General features: G+C 44.9%; 1 protein-coding gene across 1 annotated transcript in view; it reads left to right on the plus strand.

The window, feature by feature from the left end:
• Positions 1 to 24,207, plus strand: part of NEFH (neurofilament heavy chain) — a 39,269-nt gene that overhangs the window by 4,740 nt on the left and 10,322 nt on the right. Inside the window, exons 2-3 of the mRNA XM_082269160.1 lie at positions 1,368 to 1,567; positions 3,488 to 3,612. Coding sequence (XP_082125286.1) covers positions 1,368 to 1,567; positions 3,488 to 3,612 — 325 coding nt within the window. The remainder of the gene's footprint in view (positions 1 to 1,367; positions 1,568 to 3,487; positions 3,613 to 24,207) is intronic.

A 24,207-nucleotide genomic window follows, 5' to 3' on the forward strand; every position in this document is an offset into this window, starting at 1 on the left:
TGCTGCCTTATCAAAGCAGCTCATCAGTGGCCATCAGCGCAGCCTCATTAGTGGCCATCAGTGCAGCCTATTAGTGCCCATCAGGGCAATATATCAGTGCAGCCCCATCATTGAAGCTTATCAGTGCCACCTCATCAGTGGCCATCAGCGCAGCCTCATTAGTACCCACCATTGCCGCCTCATAAGTGGCAGCATATTGGTGCCCATCAGTGCAGCCTATTAGCGCCCATCAGTGCAGCATATCAATGCTGCCTTATCAGTGCAACCTCATCAGTGGCCATCAGAGCAGCCTTATCAGTGCCCGTTAGTACAGCCTTGTATCACTGGATCAGTAAGATTAATCCTTTCTTTTAAGTTTGCTGCCACTGATTGTAATCATAGGATTATTTTACTTATTTGTATAATGACAAGTATTATACAAATAAATTAAATAATCAGTGGCAGCAAACACAAGTCCAAATATGTTATAAGATTGGAGTAACTATACCCAGTGACATATTGCGATAGCACATATGAGGTGAGCAGGTCCAAAATATTATAACAATCGTATACAAATAAAAGTCCTGATTGTGTATGATGCAATTCAATATGCTCGTTCAAGGATGTTTATAGAAATGAAATTATATTATTGACATGATGCCAGCCATACCTGGGGGGCAGAGGAGGGTAGGCGGAGCATTAGGCTGCAGGGCCACACTTATTAGCATTGGCGGTTGTCGGGCCAGTTGTATTAAGTGTGGTCGGTGACCTGCGGTCTGTCCAAATGTCCTTACTGACCGGTATCATACCAGCAGGTAGCAGTGTGACCGCTTTATGGGGGTGCAAGACTGATTTGCCTCCTGGACCCTGCCCTCCCGCCCAACTCGCCCCATAAGACTGGCACTATACTAAGTGTAGGGCATGCCGGCAGGGATCCTTTTCGTGCAGGACCTGGGAGGAGGCTGTTTTTTTTTTCGTATGCAAGGTGCCGCCCTAGGCCTGGGCCTTGTCGGCCTAGGCCAAGATACAGCACTGGTCTGAAGGACAGTAAACTGGCCCCTTGGACACCGTAGGTTTATAACATAAGAGAAAGCTGTTGTGCAGTCTTAGCAGACTTCCTGACAACCTTGCTTGATATAAAAACAGAAGAGTACACAGGACAGCACTGGATTACTGGCACATATTGAACAGATATAACAAATTGCTATTAACCATATAGTTATAGCCACGATGATGTTTCTTCCATTTTCTTAAGCTATACATAACCAACTAGCATACATAATAGATGGCAAAGGTGTGCTATTGCTATTCTATGTAATCTGAATATTTTGTATTTGTTTATTTCATAATAAATGATTTACAGTGATTTACTAATAAATGATTTACAGTGAAACTGGATAAACTAAATGAGGCTTCCCATGTCAATACTCACGCCATCCGTTCTGCTAATGAAGAAATTACCAATTATCGTCACCAGTTACAAAGTCAGATCACTCAGTTGGAAATTCTCAAAGGATCCCAACAATCACTGGAGCGCCAATGTATGGATCTAGAGGATCGCCACCAGGCAGAACTGGCATCTTACCAGGTAGAACTTCTAGTTCGTGTTTTTCCAGCCATGGTTTTACAAAAATGCACTTAAAAAATGTATTTATATGCAACAAACAAGAATCTGCAATTTCATAATTTAAATGTTATTTTTATTACTATAAAAAGACCCACTATTTTTCTAGGAATCGATAGCTATAGAATTTGATAAGGCTCTAACATGCAAAATATAATTTGAACTTGCAGCCCAAAATGCTAACAGAAATATGCTATTAGAGCACTTCATTGTGTTTTGCAAAACGCAGCTTGGTTTGGGCTCTGGTATACAATATCTAGGACAGGAGTAGCCCTGAAATAGTTTATGCCTAAACTATGGGTCTTTCTGACACCTAAAGCAGTATTAAACCCAAAAGTAAACATTTATTATATTGCAGCTTACTGATTGTTAGATACGATGGCTGCATTGGATTCCTTTTTTAGGCTTTCTTATATTTTCATTTGGCGACCCAGCCAGAAGGTCTGTTGTTCTTCAACAGAAAAGCTCTCCTGAAGTTACAGGGATGGGACAGACCATTTAACACTGACAGGGGTGCTTAAAATGATCAGCTTTTATATATTTATGTAAAACTTTTATCCCAAAAGGAAAAAAATAACTGTTTGCTTTAACTGAAAGCTAATGTATTAGCCGGAGTTCCACTTCAATTTGTTACTGTATTTAAATCTACCAAGACTGACAATGCTGCTGTCCAAATATGCCGGTGCTCCTTCATCCAGAGTGGTGTCTGTTAATACAGGAGGTATGTTATTGGCCCGGGGAAAACAGATGGAAAAAAATAATTAAAAGAGAAAACAATACAGCCACCGCATCTAGCCACATACAACTATCTACACCACAATACAGCCTCATCATCATGATTGGTAGGCAGCAATATATTATATTTTTGGTTTTAGGTTTAATACCACATTAAGTCATAGTAAATTTGGAGCTGTTGAGAAAATTAATAAATATAAATATATATATATATCATTTTGCTAAAATAAGTTGAATAATGCACATCATTATACATAACTCAAAATGGAAATAACAAAGGGAACACTGTGCAGATAAGCAAATCTATCTATCTATTATTATTATACAGGATTTATATAGCGCCAACAGTTTGCGCAGCGCTTTACAATATGAGGGAAGAGAATACAGTTACAATACAATTCAATACAGGAGGATTTAGAGGGCCCTGCTTGTTAGAGCTTACAATCCAGAAGGGAGAGTCAAGTGAAACAAAAGGTAATAACTGTGGGGGATGAGCTGATGGAGAAAATGGAGGTACAGTTGTCAGGTGTGGGTAGGATAGGCTTCTAGTTTTCAGAGATCGTCTAAAAGCTAATAGAATAGGAGATAATCGGACAGATAAGGGTAAGGAGTTCCATAGGATTGGTGAGGCTCTGGTAAAGTCCTGGAGGCGAGCTTGGGAGGAGGTGATGAGGGAGCTAGAGAGCAGGAGGTTTTGAGAGGAGCGAAGAGAGCGATTCGATTGGTGTTTTGAGATTAGGCTAGTGATGCAGCTGGGAGCAAAGTTGTGGATGGCTTTGTAAGATGTAAGTATTTTGTTATTAATTCGTTGGGTGAGCAGAAGCCAGTGGAGGGCTTGACAGAGAGGAGCAGCGGACACTGAGTGATTGGTAAGGTGGATGAGTCTGGCAGCAGCGTTTATGATGGATTGAAGGGGGGATAGCCTGTGTATAGGTAAGCCAATGAGAAGGGAATTGCAGTTGTCGAGGCGCGAGATGACCAGAGAGTGAACTAGGAGCTTTGTTAAGATCTATCTGTCTGTCTGTCTGTCTATCTATCTTATATGATCAGAAATTGCACTTTTTTATAGTAGCATGATAAATGATGAAACCCCTTTGTGTGTTATGGTTTTCTGCATATTTCTTTTAATTATCTTTTTGTTTTCAACAGGACACCTTGCAACAATTGGAGAACGAGCTAAGAAACACTAAATGGGAAATGTCTGCACAGATTCGGGAATACCAAGATTTACTGAATGTTAAGATGGCCTTAGATATAGAGATTGCAGCCTACAGGTATTAAAGGGAGGACCTAAAAAAGGATTCTTACATTTGTTGCTGATGATTTTCTATATATAATTGTGTTATTTTAATCTAACTCAGTGTCGGTTCTACATTAAATTGCTCCCCGGACAAGACTCCCTCCCGGCGCCCCCCCCCCCCCAAAAAAAAATAACATGACAACATAACAATAAATGCAGAGTGCCACTGCATTGCCCCCAATAAAAGCAGAGTGCCACTGCATTGCCCCCAATAAAAGCAGAGTGCCACAGCAATGCCCCCAATAAAAGCAGAGTGCCACAGCAATGCCCCCAATAAAAGCAGAGTGCCACAGCAATGCCCCCAATAAAAGCAGAGTGCCACAGCATTGCCCCCAATAAAAGCAGAGTGCCACAGCATTGCCCCCAATAAAAGCAGAGTGCCACAGCAATGCCCCCAATAAAAGCAGAGTGCCACAGCAATGCCCCCAATAAAAGCAGAGTGCCACAGCAATGCCCCCAATAAAAGCAGAGTGCCACAGCAATGCCCCCAATAAATGCAGAGTGCCACAGCAATGCCCCCAATAAATGCAGAGTGCCACAGCATTGCCCCCAATAAATGCAGAGTGCCACAGCATTGCCCCCTTTCAATGTAGAGATGCCAGCGTGTCACCTTTCAATGCAGAGCGCCAGTTCGGTCCCCGGATTCCCCGCGCCTCCTCAGTCCTCACGCGGCGCCTCCTCCTCGGCCAATGGCGTGGGGTTTGCCTTTTGGCCAATCAGGAAGCGGGAGGACCCGCTCCCTGATTGGCCAGGAGGAGGATCAGTGTGACAATAGAGGGGGGGAGCAATGCTCTGCGCCTCGGCTCGGCTGCCACAGTGAAATTATTCAAAGTTCCTCGGGCGGCCCGGTACCATTTGATCCACGGACCGGTACTGGTTTAAATGTATAACTGGCAGGCAGGAACTCTACCTCCTGCTGATAACACCTAGAATTATGGATGCTGCCATGTCGCCTCTGTAAATAATTCAGGAGTCAAAGCTTTAAAGTCATTTTGATTTATTGCTAAGGCTTTCCTTCTACTTTAGAGTGGAACTCAACTCAAAAAGTACAAATTTGCTAAGCCACACTAAAAATGTACCTTTTGTCTGGAGTGCCTCCTAAAAATGAGCAGTGTACAGTACTCTCTGGTATGTGAGTGAGTCCAGGCACTCTTGTGCCTACTGCCTCATATGTGTAGATTGTGTAGATTATTGGGTCTACGTCCTGCCTAACAACCCACAGAATTGGCTCGAACCCTCCCTAGGCACAACTGACCCAGAATAGGACTGGAATACCAAATGGCTACACAGATTGGAATATAACACTTCAATAAATAATAATGACCTGTTACCTCTCTCCAGCTGCAGTCCTTCTGGGTAATACAAGGTGACCACACACAAGCTTGCTTTTAAACAGGAAAGTTATTTACTGTAAATCAAATAAACAGTTTCGATACAGTAAAATATGACTTTGTAAAAGGATATACTGATTAATTAATCAAAGATAAGATAAATACTGTGATATCACTCCTCAAGGGCACATTAATTGTTTCAGGAAATGTCTCAGAGCCTCTAGGACCACCATCTTAATCACTATTATACTTTTGGAAATAAGGCTCAGCATTCAGTTAGACACAGTACCAGAATGTCAGACCTATCTGAGTCCGCTGTTTCTTCTCTATATCTTCGCTAGCAACGTTGGTGCACTCGCGATTTGTAATCCACATTGAGGATGGGTGATCAATAGAGAGAATGGCAGCAAACAGTTAGTAATCACCGCGGGGTGTCTGTGCAGGATTGGCGGTAAAACTTCTGTGAGAGATGTACTGGGCCACCTGGTATATTGCCTTCTACTACTCTAAGGCTAATCCTGACTAAAGTTACTTCTTTGATAGATAGAGTCAGTTTTTGGGCAGGTGCCCTCTCACCAACAGGACTGTCTCCCAGGAAGCCTCCGCTGCGGTCTCAGTCTCCGGCCTCTGTCACCAGCCGCGCTAGGTATTTGGGGTGGATGAGTCTGGTCTCTGTAGAACATCGATGGGACCTCCAGGAGGGATCCTCTACTGGGGATGAAACACTGCAATTTAGTCACTTAAGGCCCAGGAGTTTCGGCCTAGCATGCAGCATCAGCCCACAGCGCTGGCATCCTGCTTGTCTCACTGTGTCTTTCCCAAGAGAGTGAGCCTGGCTCCTCCCTTCCTTTATAAAGCTTCCCCCAGAAGGCTGTGCGGTGCAGCAGTGCACCCTGGTACTCTCAAAGCACTATGGGCGATGAAGACTGCTCAACTTCCTGAAAGGAAAATAACATCAAAAGAAATTCCATAGCCGCTGCAATGTGTCCTTTTGGCCACTAGATGGAGCCGAGTTCCTCTCAAATGTCAAGCAGCAGTCTTTTAGAACTTGTATAATGGAAGACCCCGCTACACACTCCCCCCACTTGAGAAACTTTGGTCCCCAAAGAGGACAACAGCATGTACTCCAGTGCATATGTTGGCAGTACACAAAAAAAAAAACATTAACATATGCATAACAGGGAATCATCTTCCTTTTCATAAGCAGAGTTCAAACTTAACAACTGCATATTACAACACAGGTTCGACATAGGAACCTCCCACCAATTGTCGGGGGAGGGAAGGTAATTCTGTTCACAGACCCCTGACACTTGAGTGGCTTGTACAGATGTGCCTGGGGGTGAGCTAGGGTTGTCCTCCACCAAATCTGCGGTGGAAGAACTAGGCTGATCAAGAGTTCGTTTGGAAGTAAAGATAGCCTCTTCCGAGCATTCACCCAATTGGTCATAGGTCAGTCTTTTGGGTGGGTGAATGACTCTTCTTTCCCTCTGTTCTTTGGGATGCACGATCTCAGAGGTACTAGGACCAGCCACTTCTGGGGATTCTTCAATGTCCTCCTCCTCATGTTCCAACACACAGGAATCTGATGCTTCAAGAGCGGTCAGTTCTTCTTCAGAGAAAGGTGCAACCTCCTCCTCAGGATCTTCATCATCAACTACTTCTTCTGGAAGCATGTGGAAAGGTATGAATTCGGGGGCTTCCGCCCGAAGGGTTCCTCTGTCAGCCAATTCGGATGAAGACAGGGAGGCAGGTGTGGGTTCTGGTAACTGAGATGACCACATCCAGTCAGGTACCTCCTCTTCATCTTCCAGATCTTCAGATGGAGAATTTCCCTCCCTCACATCTGGGAGTGTCGACTGAGATCTGGTGACTGGTCTGGACAGGCGAGAGGTCGAAGGGGTCTCTGGCGAATCTACGACAGGAGGCATGCGAACTGCTTCAGAGAGAGGCAGTAAATGGTTCCTATGCCAAGTCTTTAATGGACCCACACTTCCTTCAGGCCGAATTTGATACACAGGGAGGTTTGGTAGTTGCTTGCAGATAACATAAGGTTGGGACTTCCAGCGGTCTGCCAACTTGTGTTTTCCCGGGACACCCAAGTTCCTCAACAATACCCTGTCCCCTGGTTGCAAGTCTTGGATCCGAACTTTTAAGTCGAAATTCCTTTTATTCCTCAGTCCACGTTGATCAGATGTGGCCTGAGCTTTATCATAGGCCGATTTCAGACTCTTCCGCAGTCGGTCCACATATCCCTTGTGCGATGCTGAAGAGGTGTGATCGGGCGAGATGCCAAAGGCCAAATCCACTGGCAATCGAGCCTCTCGTCCAAACATTAGACGATAAGGGGAATATCCAGTAGCATCACTGACAGTACTGTTGTAGGCATGCACAATGGCAGCTACATGTTTGCCCCAATGCTGTTTCTTCTCTGAGCTTAAAGTCCCCAACATGTCCAAAAGAGTCCTGTTAAATCGTTCCGGCTGGGCATCCCCTTGTGGATGGTAGGGAGTAGTTCTAGTCTTTTGGATGCCTAACAGATCTAACAGTCTCTTGATCAGTCTGCTTTCAAAGTCTCTTCCCTGATCTGAATGGAGGCGTTGTGGTAACCCATAGTGTACAAAGAACTTTTCTACAAGAACTTTGGCTACTGTAGAGGCCTTCTGATCCCTTGTTGGGAATGCTTGGGCGTATCTGGTAAAATGGTCTGTTACCACAAGGACATTCCCTTGGCCACTCAGATCAGGCTCTAGGCAAAGGAAATCAATGCACACCAGTTCCATGGGTCCCTGGCTTTGCAGATGGCCCATTGGGGCTGCTTGACGTGGCAGAGTCTTCCTTTGTATACATCGGACACAAGAATGACAGTATCCTTCAACTTCGGCCCTCATACAGGGCCAGTAGAACCTGTCTCTGACAAGCTGAAAAGTTCTTTCAGGTCCCAGATGGCCATGATTATCATGAAGAGCAGCCAGAACTCTCTCCCTGTATTTAGCTGGTAAGAACAGTTGCCACTTCTCCTCCAGATCTTCAGATGGGCCTCTTCGGTAGGCCACCCCTTCTCGGATCTGTAACCGGGTCCACTCTCTATGCAACAGACGGGCCCCCTGAGGAGAGTCGGTTAGAAGCAACTCAGGGCGCTGGATCTCCAAGGCTTCCAAAAGAAGTTTTCCCAGAGGGTCTTCCAGCTGCTCCTTCCTCAAGTCCCTTTTTGACAGCCGGGGTAAATCTTCCCCTTCAACCTGGGTCACCCTGCAATAGTATTTGGGTACTCCGACAGCCGAAACCCCAATCTCTTCGGCTCTTGATCCTCCTCTGGATCGAAGTTCAGTTCCCTGATATAGGGCACGCACCCCTTCTGGAGCCAAATGGGTCCATTCTTCATCAGGTTTGTGTGGTGCATGCAACCTTCTGGATAGGGCATCTGCATCCCTGTTCCCGATTCCTGGCCGATACTTCAGGCTGAAGTTGAAGCTAGAGAGGGCAGCCAACCATCTGTGTCCTGTTGCATCCAGCTTGGCTGTAGTCAACAGATAGGTAAGGGGATTATTATCCGTCTTGACAATGAATTCAGCTCCGTACAGGTAATCTTTCAGTTTGTCGACCACTGCCCACTTTAAGGCCAGGAATTCAAGTTTGTGGGTAGGATAATTCCTTTCAGCAGGTAGTAGACTCCTGCTCACGTAGGCTACGGGTCGCAGGTGGCCCTCATGTTCCTGGTAGAGTACCCCACCCAGCCCATCTCGGCTGGCATCGACATGTAGTTCATATGGTTTCGTGGGGTCTGCGTAGGCCAACACAGGGGCAGTGGTTAGATTCTTTTTCAACTGAATGAAAGCCCCTTCACATTCTGGGGTCCACTGATCCTGGATGGACTCCTTGGCCTTCCGGGGTCCCATGGTGGACTTCACTGGCTTGACCAGTTCAGGAACGTCATCTTCTTCGTTCTTTAGTAACTCATTGAGGGGTCGGGCAATCTTGGCAAACCCCTCTACAAACCTCCTGTAATAGGAGCAAAAACCCAGGAACGACCGAAGTTCGGTCACATTTGTAGGTCTCGGCCAGGAGGCGACAGCATCCAGCTTGTCCGGGTCGGTGGCCACCCCTTCTTCAGACACGATGTGGCCCAGGTAATGGACCGAGGACTGATAGAATTGGCACTTCTCAGGAGAAAGTTTCAGGCCTTCTTCATGTAGCCTCTTCAGGACCTTTTCCAACCTCTCCTCGTGTTCTTCCAAAGTTCTGCCAAACACGATAACATCATCCAAGTATACCAGTACCTCTATCAAATTCATATCTCCAACGGTCCTTTCCATCAGCCTTTGGAAGGTAGCAGGGGCCCCTGACAACCCCTGAGGCATGCGATTGAACTCAAAGAACCCCACAGGGGTGATGAAGGCTGTCTTCTCCCGATCTTCAGGGTGCATGAGGATCTGATAATACCCACTCTTTAAGTCCATCACACTGAACCACTTCGCCCCTGACAAGCTCTGTAGGGCGTCTTCGATTCGAGGAGTGGTATACTGGTCTGGGATGGTTCTTCTGTTCAGGGTTCGGTAGTCGATACAAAGCCTCAGAGATCCGTTTTTCTTCCGGACTACCACTATCGGAGAAGCATATGGGCTCCTGGATTCTCGAATAACCCCAGTCTTCTTGAGTTCCGCCAGCTGCTGACGTAGATCTTCTAAGTCACCTAAGGGAACTCGCCGGACTCTTTCTCGGAAAGGTTTGTCCTCACTCAGGCGGATCTTATGAGTGGCACTCCTGGCGCATCCCACGTCGAACTCATCCCTAGAAAATATTCCTCGCCATCGAGCAAGTTGTGCCTTGGCCCTCTTCACCCATTCTGGTGGGAGGGCAGCGTTTCCAGAGCAGAGCTCTTCTATAACATCTTCACCCCTTCCCTCCTCTTTAAGATTAGATGGGACAACTGGGGTAGCCGGGTTAACTTGGCCCAACAGCACTCTGGCCGGTACCTTCACCGGTGTAGTAGAGGTGTTTCTGACACTAACTAAAACCCTTGCGAGGTTCTGAGGCGACATTTCCTGGGCTGGGACATACTCCTCTAACATGTCCTACTCCCCCACAGTTGAAACAAGTTAGCGATCTCCTAGGTCTCGGTTCCGGGTCTACTCTAAGGTTAGAAGGTTTATCCGGCTTCTCTGACGCGTTCCCATCAGGTAGACTAGATGCCTGACTAGTCAGGATGGACACCATTTCTATCAACTGGGACACCTGGGTCTTTAGGAGTTCAACTTGCGAGTCACTTTCTTTTGCACTTATCACTCTGACACGAGCAGTTGAGTCAAACTGCCGACTCTTCCTTTTGTTGTCCAACATGACCTCTTCTTCTCTGACCATTCGGATCAGGTCAGGGTATTCCAGAATGCCACCATCTTGGCGAGTTCGCAACAGTATGGCAATGGGATCTAAGGGTTGAGCCCCTCTCAGCACCTGCCGTGCACGAGTCTCATCTACCTTCCGGGGGTCTATCCCTTTCTTTAACAAGATCTGGTGGATGATCTTATCTAGGCGTCTAATAAATTCGGACAACTTCTCTTCCTCTTCTTGGTAACAGTGGTCTAACTGGTAAAGAAGTTCAGCCACGTTCTCCGTCCGACCAAATACATCTTGTAGAATGTCTAGATAATCCTGTGCAGTGCAGTTCTTTTTGCTTAGCTTGAGATTACGTACGGCCTCTAGTGCAGGTCCCTTTAAACTTTCTGTGATTCTCTGTTTCTTGTGCTGTTCTGGTACCTCCCACTCTTCCAAAGCCTGAGTGGCGGTATCTAACCACTCTTCAAACCCATCTTCTGTTGAAGGCACAGGCTGTTTCCCAGAGAATGTCCTGAGCTTCCTATATCCAGTCATCAGATAGTTTGGGGAGTCCTTACTACATTTTGCTACGATTTCCCCGAGAACAGCACACAGTTCTGAGCTAAAGGTAGACAAAGGTGGTGACTCTGGACTCCCTTCTTGGACACCTTTTTCTTTGCTGGATCCCCCAGGAGTGGTGGATGAGGGACCTTCAGTAAGGACTTCTGGATGTATTAAGAAAAGTTCTGTTTGGTCAGTAGTCTTTACACTGGTTCCCTTAAAGTAATCAGGGACCCCCTTCCTCCACTCACACAATGCATACGTGTGTGGAACGGTGGTGTCTGTCTTTATGTCAGTCACCCAGAATTTCCTGTCTGTGGACAGTGCCCTTAAAACTGGGAGGAGTTTTTCCTCAGTCCAGACCTCTCCCTTGATTTCAACCACCAGGCCATTTTCCACTACGACATTCTCTTCCCTGCACCACTCGGCTGCAGCGGTAGGATCCATTTCTGCGTTGAGGGGGATTCTGTGGCTGAGAGGGTTGTGTTGCAGGACTGTAGATTATCCCGGACGAGCCCCCACGTGTAGCACCACCCCCGCAGGAGCTGCTGATTAGATTATTGGGTCTACGTCCTGCCTAACAACCCACAGAATTGGCTCGAACCCTCCCTAGGCACAACTGACCCAGAATAGGACTGGAATACCAAATGGCTACACAGATTGGAATATAACACTTCAATAAATAATAATGACCTGTTACCTCTCTCCAGCTGCAGTCCTTCTGGGTAATACAAGGTGACCACACACAAGCTTGCTTTTAAACAGGAAAGTTATTTACTGTAAATCAAATAAACAGTTTCGATACAGTAAAATATGACTTTGTAAAAGGATATACTGATTAATTAATCAAAGATAAGATAAATACTGTGATATCACTCCTCAAGGGCACATTAATTGTTTCAGGAAATGTCTCAGAGCCTATAGGACCACCATCTTAATCACTATTATACTTTTGGAAATAAGGCTCAGCATTCAGTTAGACACAGTACCAGAATGTCAGACCTATCTGAGTCCGCTGTTTCTTCTCTATATCTTCGCTAGCAACGTTGGTGCACTCGCGATTTGTAATCCACATTGAGGATGGGTGATCAATAGAGAGAATGGCAGCAAACAGTTAGTAATCACCGCGGGGTGTCTGTGCAGGATTGGCGGTAAAACTTCTGTGAGAGATGTACTGGGCCACCTGGTATATTGCCTTCTACTACTCTAAGGCTAATCCTGACTAAAGTTACTTCTTTGATAGATAGAGTCAGTTTTTGGGCAGGTGCCCTCTCACCAACAGGACTGTCTCCCAGGAAGCCTCCGCTGCGGTCTCAGTCTCCGGCCTCTGTCACCAGCCGCGCTAGGTATTTGGGGTGGATGAGTCTGGTCTCTGTAGAACATCGATGGGACCTCCAGGAGGGATCCTCTACTGGAGATGAAACACTGCAACTTAGTCACTTAAGGCCCAGGAGTTTCGGCCTAGCATGCAGCATCAGCCCACAGCGCTGGCATCCTGCTTGTCTCACTGTGTCTTTCCCAAGAGAGTGAGCCTGGCTCCTCCCTTCCTTTATAAAGCTTCCCCCAGAAGGCTGTGCGGTGCAGCAGTGCACCCTGGTACTCTCAAAGCACTATGGGCGATGAAGACTGCTCAACTTCCTGAAAGGAAAATAACATCAAAAGAAATTCCATAGCCGCTGCAATGTGTCCTTTTGGCCACTAGATGGAGCCGAGTTCCTCTCAAATGTCAAGCAGCAGTCTTTTAGAACTTGTATAATGGAAGACCCCGCTACACATGTATACATCTGCATAGCTCCCAACTGTCCCTGATTTCGAGGGACTGTCCCTGGTTTAGAACAAAGTCCCTCTTTCCTCCCCATTTGTCCGTCATTTTGATCTGATCTGTATAATTGTATATAAAATGCAATATTTATCTTTCAAAAAGCGTTTCCTAGTGTTAAACCTTTCATCCAGTTTCTAAATTGCTGCATTTGTAAATTTTAAAAGCCAATAAAAAGTGTAGTTTAAATAGTAGTGTTAAAAAAAAAAAAAAAATTGTGGGTTTAAATAATTTCTTTTTTTTTAAATTCTCCTTTAACCAGTTCTGAACCAGAAGGACCAGGCCATTTTTTACGATTCAGCACTGTGTTACTTTAACGCAAAATTGCGAGGCCGTGCGATGCTGTACCCAAATAAAATGGATCTCCTTTTTTTCCCCACAAATTGAACTTTCTTTTGGTGGTATTTGATCCCCTATGTGATTTTTATTTTTTTGCGCTATAAAAAAAAAGAGCGACAATTCTGAAAAAATATATATATTTTTCACATTCTGCCTTATAACATTCCCCCCAAAAAAAATTTAAAATCAAAAATTTTCATCCTTCTAGGCCAATTTGTATTCTGCTACATATTTTTGGTAACAAAAAATCGCAATAAGCATATTTTGATTGGTTTGCGCAAAAGTTATCGCGTCTACAAACTAGGGGAAAGACTTGTCATTTTTAAAATTTATTTTTTACTAGTAATGGGTAGCGACCTGCGATTTTTAGCGGGACTGCGACATTGCGGCAGACAGATCGGACCCCTAACTGACATTTTTGACACTTTTGGGGGGACCAGTGACATTACTACAGTCATCAGTGCTAAAAATATATGCACTGTTACTGTAATAATGACACTGGCAGGGAAGGGGTTAACCTAGTGGTAATCAAAGGGTTAAGTGTGAGCCTAGGGGAGTGTGTTCTAACTGTATGGGGGATGGGCTTGTGAAATGGCCATAGAGATTTGTGATCCTATATGGAAGGATCACAGGCGCTCTGTGATAACTTCAGAGAGAAGAATGGTCAGCCGGGTTTACAACAGCTGACCGTCCTTCTTTCTCAGCTGGGAGCGATCGCCGGTCCTGTGGATAGGCATCCCCACTGCCTAGTGGGGGCGGTAGTGCGCCGCCAGCGGCGCGTGTTTGCCCCCCTCAGCACCACGCGCGTGACCTACGTAGGGCTATATCGTTTCGCACAGCCGAGCAAGCCTGCCGCAGTAAAACTGCGGCGGGCGGTCGGCAAGTGGTTAAGGGGGGAGTGGCAGGGGGTTTGTCCTATGCCTACATACTTTTGCTAATAGGTGTTCCCTGTTCCCATTTCAAAAAGTTTGAAGGTATGCAACTGTGTTGTGAATCTAAGACACTGCTGCCTCTGACTCTTAATCCCAGGAGATTCAGAGTGAGATGTGGTGATGACATTACTGTGCTGATCACTGTTCTCCTTGGTGGAGACCATGAGCAAGCAAAACCCTGCTTCTACCAATGTGACCAAATCCCCACAGAGACACAGTATATGTCAAGGCATATAATTCAGTAATTGGGAAAAATCAGCTTGCCCTCACTCGACTTCCTGTCTGTGTGCATAGAGGCCCGGATCGTTTTCCCTGCTGCCGGCGGGTCCTGTAAGCGGGGAAAACGACCAGGACGCGGCGGGAGGGGGGGCACCTCTTCCTCCGCAGGGTAAGGGTGATCCCGCGGTGAATCTGCCGCTGGGACCACCCTTACCTGAAAGCCAATCGCCCACTGTTTTAAAACATACTGGGTTATGGCAGCTATCTGCTGCCATAACCCCGGTATTTAGCGTCGCATACTAGCATATTTTGTTAAACTTACCTTAAAACAAAGCCCTCCCGCACAAGTCAGCGCTGCAGGGGTTCCCAACTTCACCTGTATTGCTTCCGGGTTCGCGGACTCTGGCTTTGTGACTTGCAGGATCCGCGATTACGCCACTCCTGTGCAGGGTTTCTGTTCCTTCAGAGCGCATGCGCCAGTGAGGCATGTAATGTAAATATCTCCTAAATGGTGCATGTTCAGGAGATACTTACACTACCTATAGGTAAGCCTTACTATTGGCTTACCTATAGGTAAAAGCAAAAAAATTGAAGTTTACTTCCACTTTAAACAGAATATATAGTAATTAACTATATATTTCTTTATGTTCAAGACAAGAAAATAATATTTCTAAAAAAATGTTCCCTTTTTTTAGTCTGGTACATATGAAGAATTGCACATGACTAGTTTGTGTGTTCTTTATTTTTATTTGTAATATTGAGCCAGCTGGTGGACCTTGCTCCTTTTCACATCGTGTCGGGCTCTCCTTAGCCTCTTGTTGTAACAAGCCTTTTTACAAAGCAGAGTAGCACAAGCTAAAATTTACCCACACAACAATAAGTGTGCAGTAATTCTGCCATCAATAAAATGGCTTATGTGATTATATTATTTGAGCAGAGTTCATTTTCAGTACAGTTCCACTTCTTTTTGTGAGCCCTCCTCCCAGTTTTTCTCACCTGTTCTCAGTCCTCCGAGATCTTGGCTGTCCAGCCTTTTTGACACTGAATAGCTTTTTTTTAGAATCTTTCATGTTGACCCAGCAAATGCATACTGAATTCTATATTTAATTAGGTGGAAAATATTTAAATAACATTTTTAGAATGATAGGAAGAAAGTGAATAGAAAAAGGGGGATAGTAACATAGTAAAGGATGTCTAGGAAGAAGAATAAGGGGTTGTATTTATCTGGCATTTCATCGTCTCTTTCTATTCTTCCCTTTTGCTTTAGGATTATATAGCAGTGATTCGTAAATGCTTGGGAAGGTAATGCTCGGCCCATGGTAACCATTACTTTTTGAATGAATGTCAAAAAGTATGGCAGATAGTCTTTTGTTGTCTTAGTACCATGACAATTTCTGTTTAACCTGCGTAATTGTGAGTGTGGTTTAACATTTGCTAGACTCTCTTTGGCAGCCCTAAAGATAAAAGGAAGGATTTTCAGTTATTGATTATGGGGTTTAGGTTATATGTGCTTCATAGGTTTTTTTTTTTTTGCATATACCTTTTTACCTTTACCCATGCATGGTGCAGATAAGCTGGTAAACATTATTCCAGCATTATTTGATTCTAGGGTAATCCCACCATATATGTTTTAGCATGCACAAAGCTTTTTATTCCATCCACCTGATCATTAACTATGAATAACAAAATGAACTGGGGCCACTGCTAATTTTAGCCCATATTAAATATACCTTTATTTACCACCATCCTTTGCCTTCTCTTACCAGTTCTTAAACCATTTACATAAATTGTACCCTAGTATTCTTACTAATATGAGACACAGGGTCAACTGCTTTTACAAAATCTCAATATATCTGTTTCTTGATTATACTCTACAATGTATTTTTCTTGGTACATCATGGCAGCATACAATGAGGTTGTGGCTCCGCCCCCATAACCTGATAGGACTGGTTAACTATAAATCAAAGATACCTGGCTCGCAGCATTCTCCTTTTTGTCCTCACCCTTACCTGACTGGAGTCGCGAGGTATCCCTTACCAGTTGTTGCCCCAGCCAGGTTTAGCTTTTCCTGGTTGGAAGTCCTTCCTGTACATGAGTACATGTCTCTAAATGAGCTATATGGTTGGAGCCCTATTCTAGTGGTCTGGGGGGCATAGTTCAGCCTCTCCTGGGTGGAAATCCTTCCTGTAAAGACTCTACATGAGCTATATGGTTGGAGCCCCATTCTGGTGGCACAGGCCTGTCATAGAAAGCTTTAAACAAGCTTTGAGGTAAGTGACAGCGTTTTACCTTTGCTTTCCATAAGCTTTTCACTTCTTTTCTCTTTTTTGTGGGCGTTTGCCATTTCCAAGATGGCTGACGCAGTGCAAGTACACACTGAGCATGAAAGGAAGGAAGTGACGCAGCCCCGATGGCCTATTTCCTGGCTAGCCCTTTTCCAAGATGGCGATCTGAGCATGCTCAGGCTCTGATATCACTAATGGCAAAATGTGATAGCTTTAAAGTTTTTTTTTTTTGGCATTTTTGGGCAACGCATGGTGGAGCTCTCTACTCATGCATGCTGGATGGTTATGTGATCATTGTTTGCAGGTATGTTTTCCCTTTTTATGGCATTCACCTGAGCTTTTCCTATCTCCTTCTCAGTGTTGCTCTGGGATCACTGTGCTCTTTATGGCATTCACCTGGGCTTTTGCTTTCTCCTTCTCAGTGTTGCTCTAGGATCACTGTGCTGTTTACAGCATTTCACCTTGGCTCTTCCTATCTCCTTCTCAATGCTTGCTCTGGGATCACTGCGTCATGCTGTTTTTCATTTCAGTCTGCTGCTTTACTCTGTTTCTATGGGAAACGCTGCCCAGTCAGACCACCTATTGCTTTAACCGCTTGCCGACCGCCGCATGACTATTTACGGCGGCAGTCAGCCCCTCACAGGCAAAGCGACGTAGGGCTACGTCGCTAGCCTGTGAGGGTCTAGGGAGCGAGCTAGCGCCGACGGAGACGCGCTCCCGCGTCACGGACCCCCCCCCCCCCCGCGCGTGCCCGGCGGACCCGATGTCCGCCGGTCACTCGCAATTGTCCGTTAGAGCGGGAGAAAGGCAGGCGGCTAATGTAAACAAGCCGCCTGTCATTCTCCCCTGTGTAAGAATAGTGATCATACGGTTCTACTATGTAGGACCGTTGATCACTGTTCCTACACCTCAAGCCACAGCCAATCACAGTTAGAATCACACTCCTAGGGACACACTTAACCCCTCCCTCTCAAAAAAAGTTAACCCCTTCACTTCCAGTGTCATTTTACAGTAACAGTGCATATGTATAGCACTGATTACTGTAGTAATGTCACTGGTAACCCCAAAAGTGTCAAAAATGTCAGTCAAGGGTCCGATCTGTCTGCCACAATGTCGCAGTACTGCAAAAAAATCGCAGATCGCCGCCATTACGCGTTTAAAAAAAAACAACAAAAATGACAAAAATCTTTCCCTTAGTTAGTAAACGCAATAACTTTTGCGCAAACCAATCAAAATACGCTTTTTGCGATTTTTTTTTTTTTTTACCAAACATATGTAGCATAAAACAAATTGGCCTAAAATGTTAAAAAAATTTGATTTTTAAATTTTTTTTTTGGGGAATTTCATATAAAAAAATGTGAAAAATATTGTTATTTTTGCAAAATTGACGCTCTTTTTTTGTTTATAGCGCATGATCAAAAAAATCGCACAGGTGATCAAATATCACCAAAAGAAAGCTCTGTTTGTGGGAAAAAAAGAACGTCAAATTCGTTTAGGTACAGCGTCGCACGACCGCGCAATTGTCCGTTAACCACTTAAGCCCCGGAGGATTTGGCTGCTAAACGACCAGGGGTTATTTTGCGATTCGGCACTGCGTGAATTTAACGGACAATTGCGCGGTCGTGCGACGCTGTACCTAAACGAATTTGGCGTTCTTTTTTTCCCACAAACAGAGCTTTCTTTTGGCGGTATTTGATCACCTGTGCGATTTTTTGATCACGCGCTATAAACAAAAAAAGAGCGTCAAATTTGCAAAAATAGCAATATTTTTCCCTTTTTTTATATGAAATTCCCCCCAAAAAAAATGTAAAAATCAAAATTTTTTAACATTTTCGGCCAATTTGTTTTATGCTACCTATGTTTGGTAAAAAAAATCACAAAAAGCGTATTTTGATTGGTTTGCGCAAAAGTTATTGCGTTTACTGACTAAGGGAAAGATTTTTGTCATTTTTGGTGTTTTTTTTTTAACGCGTAATGGCGGCGATCTGCGATTTTTTTTGCGGTACTGCGACATTGCGGCGGCCAGATCGGACCCTTGACTGACATTTTTGACACTTTTGGGGTTACCAGTGACATTTCTACAGTAATCAGTGCTATATATATGCACTGTTACTGTAAAAATACACTGGTAGTGAAGGGGTTAACTTTATTTGAGAGGGAGGGGCTGTGTGTGTCCCTAGGGGCGTGATTCTAACTGTGATTGGCTGTGGCTTCAGCTGTATGCAGAGTGATCAACGGATCTACATAGTAGATCCATATGATCAGCTCTCATACAGAGGGGAGAATGACAGGCAGCTTGTTTACACAAGCTGCCTGACTTTCTCCCTCTCCCCCGCCGATCGCAGAGTGGCTGACGGACATCGGGTCCGCCGGTCACACGCGCGGGGGGGTCCGTGACCACGCGGGAGCGGGAGCGCGCCTCCGGCGGCGCGCCCTCGCTCCCTAGACCCTCACAAGCTAGTGACGTAGCCCTACGTCACTTTGCCTGTGAGGGGCTGACCGCCGACGTAGATCGGCGTGCGGCGGTCGGCAAGTGGTTAAAGTCACGCAGTGCCGAATCGCAAAATAGGCCCTGGTCAGGAAGGGGGTAAAATCTTCTGGGGCTTAAGTGGTTAAAAGGAATAGGAATTTGGTAAGTAGTGAAGATTTAGAAAAACAGAGCCAATAACTACAGCCCTGGAAGGACCTCAAGATGGAGGAAGCCCTCTAAAGGTCAAGACAAGTCGCCATCTAAGATCAGACATCCAGGCAGTGTTGATCAAGGTCATCATCTTACCACTCATTATCATTGGTCCCCGTTTACAAACATCACAGGTTACCAGTATAGTTGCTGCATTTGTGGTAGAGAGTCATTGCTTGCCAAGCTAATATGTCAAGTCTGCCTGGAACAAGCCAGATACAGTCCTGCAAGGACCTCAAGATGGAGGGAGCTTTCTAAAAGTCAGAACATTTACCATTTAGGCGCAGACATCCAGGCAACATTGATCAAGGTCATCCTCTCGCCCTTCGTTATTATTTACAAACACCACAGGTTACCAGCCCTAAGGCTCCATTCACACCTGGGTGTTTTCAGCTCCAAAAACGCTCAAAAGAAACGTTTCCAAAACGCCCAACAAGTAAAACCCCATTCATTTAAATGGCCCCTGTTCACATCTGAGCGTTTTAACGCCTGAAGCAAAACGCCCAACGCTCAAAAAAGTACATGAGCTTCTTTTTGGGCAGATTACAGGCGTTTTCCATTGGTCTCTAGTCAATCTAAAAATGCCTGCACAAAAAACGCCTGTAAAACGCCTGCAAAAACGCCCATAAAAACGCCTGAAAAAAACGCCTGAAAAAACGCCTGAAACAAAAACGCCCAGGTGTGAATGGAGCCTTATGGTTGCGGCATTTGTGGTGGAAAGTCATTGCCTGACAAGCTAGCATGTCAAGTCCGCTTGGAGGAAGTGACAACTGACAAAGAAGGGGATTGTATGGAAAGTAGCCGCCTTGATTAAAGAATCGACTAAGGGGTTGATACATGAAGCCTGTACTTCCTAGTTGGTGGCTGAATTGCCTAGCACTTCCAACCAGAGCCAGTAGGTGGTGTCTAAATTGGAAAGCTTGTTGGAAGAAGAAGGCATTACAGGGGCCACAGGCTTTGACGATTGCCCAATAGAGCCTTTTGCAAAGGCAGTTAAGAATGCAATTGCCTGGAGTGAAGTGGAGGAAACTCCACAAGATTAGAAAAGTACTCATTTCCTTTCACTGAACAACTGGAGGAGTTAATCCAGGAAAAATGGAAGGGGTCAGAGAAAAAGGCCTGTATAAACAGGTTGTCAAAAATGCATACCCTGAAAAAGCTAAAGGTCAACCTGCTGCGGTCTCCTCCAATGGTGGATGCATCATTAATGCAGCTAGCAAGACACGCCATCTTGCGGTTACATTCAAGGAGGCTCTAGTCCTAAAATTAGACCCAGCTCTGAAGTGCCCCTACGTACTGTAGCATTGGCAGATGCCTGCAGACCAGAAATAACCAGCCCATGTGCTGAGTGAGTCTAATGTAAGTGGTTTCATAATTATCAACTAGCTGCTGCACCTGCAGGACTCGGAGGAAAGTAGCATGGTCTGTATCCCTTTAGAAGTGATTTCCTTTTGGGAGTATCTTACCATAAGTCACATTTTTTTTGCAGTGAATGCCAAAAATCTGACTTGTATCTTCATGCAGACTTCTGGGAAAATCTGTGAGCCAATCACTCAAGCAGGTTGTTATGTTTCAGGGGGGTGTTCTGCACACATTTTGTGTACAGAATACCTCCAGATAGCCATATGGCCTGGCATGTTACAGAAAATGACAGCCCTGCAGATTGAAAAGGAAAGTGGAGTTACCCTTTAAAGAAGCCCTACTGGAGGGAGTTAAGAGAGAGACAAGGCGGTAAGAGCTGAACTTGGCAGGAGACTCTGTGGCGGATGTGTCAATAGATTATTATGGCTGAAGCTGTGGTCGGTGAATCCCACCTTAAAAATAAAACTGGTGCAAGATACCAGACAACAGGTCCAATCTATTTAGGAGTAGACAGGATACAGCCATCTCAAGGGAGACCACTATCAGGTCAGGGTGAATATCATTTGACAAAAAACAGAAAAAAATCATAAAAGGTCCAGCATACAGGCGGCAACTCCAAGTAGATACAAGGAGGCAAACTCCTACGGACCGGGAAAAAGATTATTAAAAGGAACTTGAGAAGTACTCAATCATCATTGTTGAAGCCTTAAAAATCTAAGGCACCTGTCTTGGGAGAACAGCAGAAGTCCTTTTAAGGGTGCACTCATCCAGGGGGTGCCTGTGTGAAGCTTTGCGCACACATCTGGATGGAACATTTCAGGATCAGTGGGCCATATCAGTTATATTGTTGTGACATTGGTGGAAGTTTAAGGGAGACCCACCTTCCGATCTCTTCCAGCCAGCCCGGCTACCAGATTTGATGGAAGAGTAAAAAATTCTTGCACTGTTAGTAGCTGGATTAAATGAAAAGTGAGTAATTGTGAAGTTTCCAAGTGCTGAGGGGAGATGAGGATTAGGTTCACCTCTGTTCCTAGCAAAAAAAATAAATAAAAAATAAAAATCAGGTAATCTGTGCCCAGTGCTAAACTTGAAAAAACTCAACAAGCACAGAAAGTTGGAGTCGTGTAAGATAGAGAACCTCCAATCAATTCTATTATTGATAAATCTGGGAGGTTGGATGCTCTGTAGGTTTATCAGACATCTACTTACTTGTCCCGATCCATCCAAAATTCCTCCACCAGTTTCAGTGCTTCCCCCTCGGTCTGTACACCTCCCCCAGGGAATACACAAAGGTCTTACTGGCTGCAATAGTGACAGGGAAAAATTCAGTAGAACTTTCACAAGGGAAGATCCGTCCTCCTGGTAGAGAAAGTCAAAGGTGCTTTAAGGGCGAAGTCTCTTCCGGCAGAACAGTGACTGAGTATCCTTGGTTCTTCGTAACTGACCAATTGTTGTTTTTGAATGGAACATTATCACATCAGATCCCAGCCAGAAAGGTTGGGGGGACGCATTTCAAAGAGCAGGCTGCTCAAGGTCAAGGGATGTTCAGCTTATGAGGCAAAGTATTGAATGCTCTCGAACTGAGAGCAGTGTTCAAAGCCCTTCTGTCATTCACTTCTTTTATAAAGAGGAGCAAGAGTTGTACTGTGCCTATATAGCAGTGGAAGGGTAGAATTCTTAGGCTGTCAGTGGAACTTCCTGTATCAATAATGGCAATTATGCCATTTTGGCTTAGGAGGCTCTAGTGTCTCTCTCCTACAGTTGAGCATTGGGTCACCACTGCCTCTGTCAGTTATGATGGATCTGCTCTCTTATGGCCAGTTTTGCCATCCAGCTCCATGAGACTACTTTTGATGGCATAGAAGTTGAGAGGCGGAGGCTACCAAGTCAGTGTGCTCAGTGCAGGGAGTGGCTACCTTGTGTCAAGCCAGAGAGGTCTCCATAAATAATACTTACCAGAGAATATGGGTAAATTATGCAGATCTCACACAGCAAAAGCCAGGAGTCCTTTATCACCTAAACCAACCAAGGTTCTGCAGTTCTTACAACTGGGACTGAACAGGAGCCTAGGTTCAAATATGTTCAAAGTTCAGCCTTGTCTACACTTACAGGGGTTCAAGGAGTCCTTAACCCTTTAGTGATGTGATTCTTAAAAGGCTTGCATGAAGTTATAGACCTCCCAGGAAACCATTGTTCTCTATGTGGGATTGCTTATGGTCCTCAGCTCTATCAAGGCCTCATTTCTATCCTACAGAATTAGCTACACTCTGCAATCTAACTATGAAGATCATATTTCTGGTTGCTACAACCCCTGTGAAAAGGGTGTCAGAGCTGCAGGCTTGGTACTCAAGAAGCCTCATCTAAAGTTCTACCCCAGACTGAACCTCTGTTTTTTTTTTTATCCGTGGGGTATCTTTCTCCTTCTACTTATAATAGGAAGTCAATTTACTGTCTTTCTTGGTTAAGTGAGAGAACCAAATCACCTGGATGTTGATCTAGCTCTGATGACCTGCTTGGCAGCTACCTTTACATTCAGGAAAGCTGAAATCTGTGCTTCGTTACGCCATGGCTCAAGGCAGGGTCAGTCAGCATCAACATGTACAAACACCTCCTAAACTGGTAAGACATTTAAAAGAGCCTACTCTTCACAAGACCATCCTGTTCCAGAGGACTTGAGAGCACATTCAACTAGGGCAGTGCCAGCTCCGTGGATAGAGCAGTGCCGAATGTCTCCTTTGCAAGTCAGCAACATTGTCCTCCTAGGACACCTTCATTTCACTTTATTAGGTGAACCCGGCTCACGACAGTAAAATTTGGAAAATGCATACTTACGCTACTGACCATTACAAAATTTTTCTTGCACCCTCCCGTATGGCGAGTTAGTTTCCATTGTATGCTGCCATGATGCGTCAGGAAAACAGAAAATTGTATACTCGCCTTTCCATAATTTTCCTTTCCTGGTGCATCTTCATGGCAGCATACAGATTCCCACCGTAATGATGAGAGTTGCAGAGAATGCTGCAAAACTGGGTCTGTCTTTGATTTATAGTTAACCAGTCCTATCAGGTTGTGGGGGGCGGAGCCACAACCCCATTGTATGCTGCCATGAAGATGCACCAGGAAAGGAGAATTACGGAAAGGTGAGTATACAATTTTCCGTTTTGCCTTCTCTTCAAATTGTTTACACATAAATATGAATATTTTAACGGAGGCAGGTCGTGTCCAAAGTGCACTTATCTTTTAAGAACAAGAAGCCTAGAGCTGGCTGAACCCACCAGCAACAACTGCTTACCTGATAAATTTGGTACATTTATACTTTAACCACTTAAGGACTATTTCTGACACTACTTGTTTACAAGTTAAAATCAGTATTTTTGCTAGAAAATTACTTAGAACCCCCCAACATTATATATATTTTTTAAAGTTAGAGACCCTAGAGAATAAAATGGAGATTGTTGCAATACTTTGTCACACAGTATTTGTGCAGCGGTCTTACAAACACAAATTTTTTGTAAAAAATACATTTTCTCTATCGTCCATTGACAGACGCAGCAGCTATGCTTCCTTACCATTGGTTTATGTGCCATCTACAGGAGTAGACTAGGCAGTGAAGAAATTCACTGACATGCCTATAGGGGCTGTCCTTCTCAGCATAACTCCCACACACTCTACTCTAAAATCCGTTTCTTGCTGCCTAGTGAAGGAGTAGGACCTAGGCTTCCTGCTGG

The sequence above is a fragment of the Pelophylax lessonae genome (genome assembly GCF_965119305.1).
Source record: "Pelophylax lessonae genome assembly, chromosome: 1".
In the NCBI taxonomy this organism is placed as follows: domain Eukaryota; kingdom Metazoa; phylum Chordata; class Amphibia; order Anura; family Ranidae; genus Pelophylax; species Pelophylax lessonae.